Source organism: Dipodomys spectabilis, unplaced genomic scaffold, assembly GCF_019054845.1.
Source record: "Dipodomys spectabilis isolate Male_0828 unplaced genomic scaffold, ASM1905484v1 ptg000375l, whole genome shotgun sequence".
NCBI classification, from domain to species: Eukaryota; Metazoa; Chordata; class Mammalia; order Rodentia; family Heteromyidae; genus Dipodomys; species Dipodomys spectabilis.
This window is the reverse complement of record NW_024871052.1, coordinates 918,291-928,832: the sequence shown is the minus strand read 5'-3', so window position 1 is coordinate 928,832 and position 10,542 is coordinate 918,291. Positions and strand designations below refer to the sequence as shown.

General features: G+C 54.7%; 1 protein-coding gene across 2 annotated transcripts; it reads left to right on the top strand.

Moving 5' to 3' along the window:
* Nucleotides 1-773: 773 nt before the first annotated feature.
* Dok3 (docking protein 3) lies at nt 774-8,015 on the top strand. Of its 2 annotated transcripts, XM_042667125.1 has the most exons (6): nt 774-1,081; nt 1,540-1,738; nt 4,093-4,398; nt 6,485-6,584; nt 6,691-6,863; nt 7,155-8,015. In XM_042667125.1, the coding sequence occupies exons 2-6, from the start codon at nt 1,580-1,582 to the stop codon at nt 7,848-7,850; spliced, it is 1,434 nt and encodes a 477-aa protein (XP_042523059.1). In that variant the 5' UTR covers nt 774-1,081; nt 1,540-1,579; the 3' UTR covers nt 7,851-8,015. The 2 variants fall into 2 exon arrangements, with proteins under 2 accessions (XP_042523059.1, XP_042523060.1); XM_042667126.1 differs by lacking the exon at nt 774-1,081 and having other exon boundaries at nt 1,383-1,738.
* The last annotated feature ends 2,527 nt before the right edge of the window (nt 8,016-10,542 follow it).

The window sequence follows — 10,542 nt, the reverse complement described above, 5'->3', positions numbered from 1 at the left end:
ACATTCTGAGACTTGTAGAGCCCCTTGGGAGGCCTCTTCCTGCGCCAGGCCCCTGCCACCGCCCCTCTGTGCCTACTCCCAGCCAAGGGACGCTCAGTTCCATTCATGGAAGAGGTGGCAGATGCCACGAGACTGCTCCCCTCCCCCAGCCCCTCTGTGTGCCCAGCTCAGGCCGGGGCTGTCAGGGTCCAGAAGAGCCTAGTGGATCCCAGGTAAGTGGGAGGCTCGGCTAGGAATCCGGGTGAATATCACAAGACTGCCAGCCGGTCAAGATTTCAACACCTGGCCAGGTACCCCGTGGCTCACGCCTGTCACCCCAGCTGCTCAGGAGGCTGAGGATCCTCATTCATTTCCCAGGCAGGAAAGCACGTGACTTCCTCTCTTCACTGTCATCACCAAAAAGCCACACATGGCCCTAGCCAAGAAACAAAGCACAAGCCTTGAGCACAAAAGCTCAGGGACAGTGCCCAGGCCCCTGAGTTCAAGCCCCAGGACCACCAGCACTTGGCAAGCGGTGGGCAGAAGGGGGGGGGGGGGCGCAGCTCGGCTCCTCACAGGCCCAGCCCAGCAGTACAGCAGTTGCTCAAGCCGTGTGTGGTGCTGCTTGAGGCAGGTTGCTTAACTTTCTCAGCCTTGATTTCCTCATCATTGAAATAGCAAGGCGGATACAGACCACACAAAGGACATGGGGTGGGGTAAGGGGGGGCGGGGGTGCGGGTTGGGGCCCCTGGACCCTGGTGGGCACAAGGCCAGCCCCTCCTCAGGGACAGGATTTCCCAGGATCAGTACAGTGGCCCACCAATACTGGCCTCTAGCAAAACAAGGAGTTCAAAAAAGAAACCTCAGCAGGAAGCAAAGCTTTATTAGAACATGTGACCTCTCTGGGACGCCCACTGGGTGCCTGCCACCCACACTCGAGTGGTGGAGGCCATGGCGGGGAGGGCATAGATCTCACATGAACAGCTGTCCGATGTGCTGATGCTCTCTGACACCTTGGAGTGGTCAGGGAAGGCTACTCGGAGGAAGCAGCATTCCCCCTCCTCACCCACCCCACCCCGCCTGCCAGCTGAGCAACACCAAGGTAAGAGGGCTGAAGTGTGGGGAAACAGGCCAAGAGACCCAAGCCAGACCGCAAGACAACTGATTCAGAGTCAGGGCTGGCGTATGGCACATTCTATTTGAGATGATACCTCCCACACACAAGGCCCTGAGTTCAATCCCCCACGACCACCACTAACAAGCCCAATGGCACAAACCCAAGGAATCAGGAGGTGGAGAGCTAGGAGATCACCAGGCCAGAGGAGGGTCTGGGTGAGGGCAGGGCGGTACAATGATGGGGGGGGGGTGGGGGGGAGCCCAGATCTTATGACTCGAGACAGCCTGCCTGTGGTCAGACTCTCACGCCCAGCTCACTTGGTGCGGCCTTGGAGATCCACTGCCCTCCCGCCAATCCACGAGACTCCGACCAGGCAGGTGTTGAGCACTTGGTGCTGGCCAAGACCCCGAGGAAGAAACATGTTCCGTCCCCCATCCCCTTAGCCCAAGCCCCAGCAGTGCTCCCCTCCCCCGGCCGCTGTGGATGAAGGGAGGGGGAAGCGGCAGAAGGGGAAGTTGGAGAAGTTCCTGTCCGGCTGGCTGCCAGTCTCCTCAAGTCTTCACAACAGCTCAACCCATGGAGTCCGTGGAGACCCCCGTCAAGGATGGTGTCCTCTACCAGCAGCAGGTCAAGTTTGGCAAGGTGGGATTTCCCAGCTGCCAGGCAGCTGCCAAGGGCCAGAGGTAGGCAGAGAAAGCTGGCCTGGCATTACCCAGCTGACTCCGCCAGGACCCAGGGAGGCAGTAAAGGGGTCTGGGTCGGAGGGGGGAGTCCAGGAACTCACGAGTGAGCAGAAGAGAGCAGGTTCTGGGCCTGGGAGGGTCGGGGTTAAAACAAAAACAAACCTGCTTTACTCAGCCCCTGTCTTCGGGTAGAGATGGGGAAGCTGCGATCCAGGAAGGGTCTAAGTCACAATCTCCGCTAAGAGGCACTGGGGGCTCACGCGCTGGCAATGTTTAGCTACTCAGGAGGCTGAGGCCTGGAGGATCATGATTTGAGGACATGCAGAAAAGTCCGTCCCCACCCCCCCCCACCCCGGGCTCCTATCTCCAGTGAACCAGCAAAATGCTGGACTGAAGGCATGGCTGGTATGATAGAGCCACGGCTTCAGACAAGCAAGCAGAGAGAGATTGGCAAACTGGACAGAGCCTCTGCCTTCTGACTCATGTGGTAGGGGCACAGAGCCCATCCCTAGAGGGCCAGGGGTAGAGCTACAGTGCTCAGAGGTGGACCAGTACCCAGAGGCAGGCAGGGCCCCTATCTCTGTCAAGGGCTGGCAGGGGGGGTGTGGCGGGGAATTCACCTTTGCCCGCAGCTGCTACCCAAGAGGATAAACCACCTGTTTCCTTTGTTAGAAGGTATTTGCATGTTTCCTTCCTTGCCTGCAAGACACACAGCCTCCTTCCGACCCACCCTGAAAGTGTCCTTTTTTTGGGGGGGGGGGAGGGGATCAACATAGTAGTATCAGATGGGTCACCCATGACTAGAGACATAGCCTGGCACTGGTGGCTCCTGCCTATAATCCAAACTACTCGGGATTGAGGTTCGAAGCCAGCCTGGGCAGAAAAGTCCCTGAGATTCTTATCTAAAATACTGGAAGTGGAAGCTGGGCGCCAGTGGCTCACGAGCCTGTCATCCCAGCTACCCAGGAGACTGAGATCTGCGGATCACAGTTCAAAGCCAACCCCGGAAGGAAAGTCCGTGAGACTCTTATCTCTAATGAACCACCAGAAAACTGGAAATGGCCCTCTGGCTCAAGTGGTAGAACACTAGCCTTGAGCTGAAGAGCTGAGAGACAGTGCCCAGGCCCAGAGTTCAGGCCCCATGACTGACAAAGAAAAAAAAAAGTCCATGAGACTCTTATCTCCAGCAAACTACTAAAAAAAGCCATAATTGGAGGTGTCGCTCAAGACCTAAGGTACCATCCTTGAGCAGAAAAGCCAAGCAAGAGTAGGAGAGGCCCTGAGTTCAAGCCCTAGTACTGGCACCAAGAAAAGGAAAAAAAAGAATATATAAATATATGCATAGACTGTGTAGAAACTTCAGAAGAAGTCTTCATGGTCCTTAGAAGACTAGGATACTGGTTATTTTTTGTTGTTGTTGGTCATGGGACTTGAACTCTGGCCTGGATGCTGTCCCTCAGCTCTTCAGCTCAAAGCGAGCGCTCTACCTCTTGAGCCACAGGGCCACTTCTGGTTTTCTGGTGGTTCATTGGAGATAAGAGTCTCACAGAGCTGGGAATTGGTGGCTCACCCCTGTAAACCTAACTACTCAGGAGGCTGAGATCTGAGGATCGCGGTTCAAAGCCAGCCCGGGCTGCAAAGTTCATGAGACTCTGATCTCCCATAAACCACCAGAAAAACAGAAGTGGCGCTGTTGCTCAAGTGGTAGAACACTCACTTTGAGCTGAAGAGCTGAGGGACAGCACCCAGGCCCAGAGTTCAAGCTCCACGACCAACAAAAAAAGAATCTCACAGATTTTCCTGCCCTGGCTGGCTTTGAACTGCGATCCTCAGATCTCAGCCTCCTGAGTAGCTAGGATGACAGATGTGAGCCACCAGTGCCCAGCTTTTCTTTTCTTTTCTTTTTTCTTTGCCAGTCCTGGGGCTTGAACTCAGGGCCTGGGCACTGTCCCTGAGCTTCTTTTGCTCCAGGCTAGCACTCTACCACTTGAGCCACAGCACCACTTGCGGCTTTTTCTGTGTCTGTGGTACTGAGGAACCCCGGGCTTCCTGCATGCTAGGTAAGCACTCTACCACTGAGCCACCTTCCCAGCCCAGATGCTGGCTTTTCTGAGATCGCAAGAAATTGCAGTGTGGTATTTGAACCTGGGGCTGACTGGTCCCAAACACATACTTTTGCTCAAGCTGCCTGGCCCAGCCCTGGTACCCTTGACATCAGGGCGTGGATGGTCAGTTGCTGAGCAGCTTGTGCTGGCCTAAGTGACAGGGACACCCTGCCACCCATGGTCTCCCTGTCCCCCCTCCCCCCCTTAGAAGTCGTGGCGGAAGGTGTGGGCCCTGCTGTACGCTGGAGGCCCGTCCGGCGTGGCCCGGCTGGAGAGCTGGGACATGCGCGATGGCGGCCCGGGACTAGCGAGCGACCGACCTGCGGGGCCCGGGCGGCGCGGGGAGCGCAGGGTCATCCGCCTGGCTGACTGCGTGTCCGTGCTGCCCACGGACCACGAAAGCTGCCCCCGGGACACGGGTGCCTTCCTGCTCACCACCACGGAGCGAAGCCACCTGCTGGCCGCCCAGCACCGCCAGTCATGGATAGGGCCCATCTGCCAGCTGGCCTTCCCTGTGAGTACAGGGGCCGGGGCCAGGTGGGGGGGTGGGGGGGGCGGCACGGGTGAGGGGGGTAGGGTAGGGCTGGGGTGACGTCACCCCACGCATGTTCACTCACATCCTGCCACTTGCTAAACGTTGCCAACCACCTGCGAGGCTGGGAAATCGCCCAGAAAGTCATAGGACAAATCCCAGAGGGCTGTGCATGCATGCTAGACAGGAAATGAGACTGGGGGATGGGACTGGAGCAAACAGGCAGACAAGAGTCCAAAGAAGCCTCTCTGAGGAGGGGACGGTGGGCCTGAACAACAAGAAAGCAAAGAAAGAAAGGAAGGAAGAGAGGAAGGGAAGGGGAAGGGGGGGGGGAGGGAGGGAGAAAGGAAGGGAGGGAGGGAGGGAGGAAGGAAGGAAGGAAGGAAGGAAGGAAGGAAGGAAGGAAGGAAGGAAGGAAGGAAGGAAGGAAGGAAAACGTCCTGACCAAAAAGCAAAAAACCAATGCAGGAGAGGAATGTGCGGAAGGTCCTGAAATTGAGTCTTCTCTGGTAGGAGGAGCTGAGACCGCCCTAGGCCGTGGGTGGAGTGGGGAATTTTATTCTGAGTCAGAGGAGAAGCCATTGGAGTGTTTAAAGCCAGATGCTGATGGTTGTAAAAATCTCCCAGGTCTGTAATGGACCCTAGGGAACAGGTTTGGTGGTTCCTCAAAATGGTTGTCATGGAGTGACCGTATGACCCAGCAACTCAACCACTTGATTTATACCCAAGAGTATCGAAACATGTTCACATGACACCTGGACATGAACTGCTATTCACAGTTACCAACCTATTCGTATCTACCCCCTGATGAATGGATCACCAAAACGCAATCTCCAAACACTGGAGAGTGACTCAGCCGTAAAAAAGCAAGGCACCACAGACGCGTGTTGCGTGGATGAACCTTGAACATGAACTTGTTGTTTTTGTTTTTGTTTTTTTGCCAGTCCTGGAGCTTTGAACTCAGGGCCTGAGCACTGTCCCTGAGCTTCTTTTGCTCAAAGCTGATCCTCTACCGCCTGAGCCACAGCACCACTCCTGGCTTTTTCTGTGTATGTGGTACTGAGGAATCAAACCCAGGGCTTCATGCATGCTAGGCAAGCGCTCTACCATCAAGACCCACATGGAATGTTCTTATCTTATGTGATTCTACTTGTGTAAGACAAATATGTAAAGATAGAAACAGATGAGTTATGACTACAACTGTAAAAGAGGGTAAAAATGGGAAGCAAGTGCCGATAGACACAGAGTTTCCATTTGGAGTGACAATTGAGTTCTTGGAATTTGATCGTGATGATGGCCATATCACCTCCTTAACATACTAACACACACACACACATACACACTGAATTGTGTGTTTTACAATACTCAAATGGTAAATTGTATTTTATCCACACACACACACACACACACACAAATTTTGAGCCAGGTACCAGTGGCTCACATCTATAATCCTAGCTACGCAGGAGGCTGAGATCTGAGGATCATGGTTCAAAGCCAGCCCAGACAGGAAAGTCTGTGAGACTCTTATCTCTAATAAGGCACCAGAAAGCCGGAAGTGACGCTGTGGCTCAAGTGGTAGAGCGCTCGCCTTGGGCTGAAGAGCTGAGGGACAGCACCCAGGCCCAGAGTTCAAGCCCCACGACTGACTTAAAAAAAAAAAAGTGACTCACAAGGTGGTTTTGGGGAGATAGAGAAGGAAGCCTGGGGTGTTGCTCACTGAGGGATTCATTCAGATGAGCCACCCCTAAACCACCCACTCCTTCACTGGGGCCAGGCCTGCCGGGGTCCCTGGGCAGGCGCGGGGACTGTGATGGAAGCATCTACTTGGGTGCTGTCCGTCACCGGCAGGCTCCGCCCCCTCCAAAGCCCACCCCTCTCCTCTCCCCAATCGCTGCTCTATCATGCCTAGGAGGGTGTCCCCAGAATCCAGCAGGTGCCAAGCAGACCTGGGACTGGCCCTGGGGTGCATGGACTGCTGGCCCCGGGCAGGAAGGGTCAGGAAGAGGAACCCGAGTACTCTTCACGGCTGACTTGAACTTGACCCGCTGACCTTGAGCTTGTTCCCTAGGGCACAGGGAATTGTTCATCCAAGCCTGCAGTAACTCAGTCTCCCCCAAAGGGCCTGGTCCCCATGGAGGACAACTCCATTTACTCTTCCTGGCAGGAAGGTGAGTCAGGGGATAAAGGGGAAAGAAAGCCTGAGGGGACTCAGTCTGTCACCCCCAGAACCAAGCTGTGTGGGGCTGATGGCGTGTCCTCCCTGCCTGCCTGCAGCCGGCGAGTTTCCAGTGGTTGTGCAAAGGAACGAGGCTGCTCTCCGCTGCCAGCTGAAGGGGTCCTATCTCCTGGTGCTGGGCCCTGATGCCATCCGGCTGAGAGACACAGCCCGCTCCCAGGACGTCTACACCTGGCCCTACCACTTCCTGCGGAAGTTTGGCTCTGACAAGGTGAGATGCTAGCCCAACCCCATTAACCCCCCCCACCCCCCCAGCAGATGCCCTCACGCCTGTCATCCCAGCTACTCAGGAGACTGAGATCTGAGGATCACGGTTCAAAGCCAGTCCAGGCAGGAAGGCTCATGAGGCTTTTACCTCCCATGAAAACCAGAATTGGCGCTGTGGCTTCAATGTGCTCACTTATGAGCTGAAGAGCTCAGGGACGGCACCCAGGCCCTGAGTTCAAGTCCCAGGACTTTCCAGAATGAAGGACTGACCCTGGCTTGTCTGGCCTGTCCACAGGGCGTGTTCTCCTTCGAGGCTGGCCGGCGCTGTGACTCCGGTGAGGGCCTCTTTGCCTTCAGCAGCCCACGAGCTCCTGACCTGTGCGGGGCTGTGGCTGCTGCCATCGCCCACCAGCGAGAGCGGCTGCATGAGCCGCCCAGGCCCGCTCAGCCCTGCCTTCTAGCCCGGGCCATCTCCCTGCCCTCCCTTGACCCCCCTGAAGAGCTTCAGGACGTACCACCAGGTAGGCCCCAGCGATCCACCTCCAAGAAGGCTCATGTGGCTGAACCTGGACCCCAGAGCTTGCCACTCCAGCTGGGCCCCGCCCTGGAAGATCCAGCCTCCTGTCTCTATGCCTCGGTGTGTAAGCCGAGCAGCAGGCCGCCAGCCTCAGCCGAGCACCTCTATGAGAACCTGAGCGTGCCCGAAGCCAGCCCGGCACTGCCCACGGCGGCTCCCAAGCCTCCAGAAGGCTCTCCTGCTAGCCACAGTCCCTTGGCCAGCCCCATCTACCATAACAGTGAGGATCTAAGCTGGCCCGGCCCGGCTCAGGACAGCAGCCTGGAGGCCCAGTATCGGCGGCTTCTAGAACTGGAGCTGGACGAGGCAGGGCAGGGTGGCCGTTCTGGGGCTCAGGTGGGTTTCCGGGCCAAGCTGGTGACCCTGCTGAGCCGGGAGAAGAAGAAGGGCCCTGTCCCCTGTGATCGGCCCTGATAGCAAGGCCTGTCACGTGACAGACAACAGGGCCACTGAGGTGCTGTCCCCTGGGGGAAACATCTCCCCAGCAGGCAGCCTGGGTGGGGGGGGACCCTTACGTGAATACCCGGATGTACAGTGTACAGATTTGCTCATAATAAAGCCTTCCCATTCCTTCCTGCAGCTGCCTGGGGTCACTTTAGCTCCTGGCACAGAGGACCTGGGTCCTGGCTCCAGCCACCTGTGGCTCCGATCCACGGAAGCAGAGGGGCAGGGTGTAGGCAATCTGGTGGCCATGTTGGGTCCCTATACAGCAGGAATGTCACATAGGCAGAGAGAGGCAGGTAGTGGTCAAAGGCAGGATGGAGACATGGGAAGACTGAACCTGAGGGACCAATATTGGGGGGCTGGAGACCCAAGCTGGGGGTCACAGGGGAGGAAAGAGAAAGGTTTGAAAAGTACACACATCTGCTGAGCGCTGGAGGCTCACACCCATCATCCCAGCTACTCAGGAGGCTGAGATCTGAGGAGCAGGGTTTGAAGCCAGCCTGGGCAGGAAAGTCCCTGAGACTCTTCTCATCTCTTAATGAACCATCCAAAAAGCCTGAAGGGATGCTGGAGCTGGGGCTCAAGTGGTACAATATGAGTCTTGAGCAAAAGGAGCTCAGGGACGGTGCCCTGGTCCAGATTTCAAGCCCCAAGAGTGGCACACGCACACACACACACACAAAATGAAGAAACTGACATTTCTAAGGGAGATGACACATTTCCTGAAAACCAGTGCTTGTCTCCTCTGTCAGCCCTGCCCTGACCTTACCACACATGCTCAGTGTGGTCAGGCCTTCGACAATCTGACCCCTTGACCTCAAAACCCAAGCCTCAATTTTATTTCAGCTACACAGTTGTTGGGTTTTGTTTTTTGTTTTTGGTTGGTCATGGGATTTGAACTCAGGGGCTGGGCCCTGTCTCTCAGCTCTTCAGCTCAAGGCCAGCGCTCTACCACTTGAGCCACAGCGCCACTTCTGGTTTTCTGGTGGTTCACTGAAGAGAAAGAGTCACCACAGACTTTCCAGCCTGAGCTGGCTGTGAACTGAGTAGCTAGGATGACAGGCGTGAGCCACTGGCGCCCAGCTCCACATTATTTTTTGTAGAACCAGATTTTGACTTCATGCTTGTTAAGTAGGTGCACTGCCACTTGAGCCTTGTCTCCAACTCCACATTTTTTTTTTGTGCCAGTACTGGGGCTTGAATGTAGGGCCTGGGCTCTGTCCTTTAGCTTTTTCCCACTAGAGCTGCGGCTCCACCTTTGGCCTTTTGATGGTTAATTGGAGCTAAGAGTCTCACGGACTTTCCTGCCCTTCCTGCCTGGGCTAGTTTTGAACCATGATCCTCAGATCTCAGCCTCCTGAGTAGCTAGGATGATAGGTATGAACCACCGGCGCCTGGCTGAACCACTGTCTTTATGACAGTAATGTACCAATCTTCATTCCAAGTGCCTTCTGTCCACTGCCTCATAGTTCACTTCTGGTAGCCTGGCCTATACTTCCTGTCCCTTACATGGGCCTACAGTGACTGCTTACTGTCCTCTAGGCCCTGTTCCATTTTGCTTCTTTCACAGTGTGACTTCAATGTGGAGTTACTTCTGCATGTGTGTGTGTGTGTGTGTGTGTGTGTGTGTACTGGGGGCTTGAACCCTGGGCCTCACACTCTTTCTCAGGGTTTTCAATCCAGGATGGCACTCTACTACTTGGGCCACAGCTCCACTTCTGGCTTTTTGCTGGAGATGAGTCTCACAGCCTTTTCTGCTCCAGCTGGACAGAAAATCCGATCCTCAGATCTCAGATCCTCAGATCTCAGCCTCCAGAGTAGTAGCTAGGATTACAGGTGGGAGCCATGGTGCTCGGCTGAAATTTCCCATGTTAAGATGCCCTCCCTTGACCTCACATTCCCCTGCAGCCCCCCGCCCCCCTCCATTTTCCTGTTCTGCTTGGCAGGGAAACTCCTCAAAGGGTTGATTACTCTCATTTCCTCTTTCTCACCCCTCAACCTCTCCCTAACTAACCCGTCTCCTCTTTTCTCTGCTACTCCTTATTACAAGAGTATCCCAGACCCTCTCAGCTTCTCGGCAGCGGCCAGCTCCTTTTCCTTCCTTCCTTCCTTCCTTCCTTCCTTCCTTCCTTCCTTCCTTCCTTCCTTCCTTCCTTCCTTCCTTCCTTCCTTCCCTCCCTCCCTCCCTCCCTCCTTCCCTATACCTCCCTTTCTCCCCTCTCTCTCTCCCTTTCTTTTCTTTTTTTTTAAAATTTTTATTGTAAAGATACTATACAGAGGGTTACAGTTACATGAGTAAGGTAATGAGTACACTTCCTATTGAGCATTGTTACCCCCTCCATTGTTTTCCCCTACCATCCCTTCCCTCCCTACCTTCCCTGAAGTTCTTTTTTTTTTTTAAATTGTGATTAAATGATTACATAATTTCCCAAATTTCACAGTATTGTGGAATAATGATGCTCATTTAAAGTCACAAGTTCATTCTAACTTTCCTGGAGCAAATTGTCTATCACAGTCTATAACATATAACGGTGTACACATGTTATATACCATACATGTGATCAGCAGCATGGGGATATTTAGTAGTGGTTCGACCAGATGAGTGGGAGTTCTTTGTTTTTTTAAGTCCTGTTAGTTTTGTCGTATCACCTAACATTTTGGA

Excerpts from the sequence above, each read along its gene's own strand:
- Dok3 (XM_042667125.1), top strand. The coding sequence starts at position 1,580 with ATGAAGGGAGGGGGAAGCGGCAGAAGGGGAAGTTGGAGAAGTTCCTGT. Across the intron at positions 1,739-4,092 it reads AGCAGGTCAAGTTTGGCAAG|AAGTCGTGGCGGAAGGTGTG; the intron begins GTGGGATTTCCC and ends TCCCCCCCTTAG. Across the intron at positions 6,864-7,154 it reads GGAAGTTTGGCTCTGACAAG|GGCGTGTTCTCCTTCGAGGC; the intron begins GTGAGATGCTAG and ends GCCTGTCCACAG.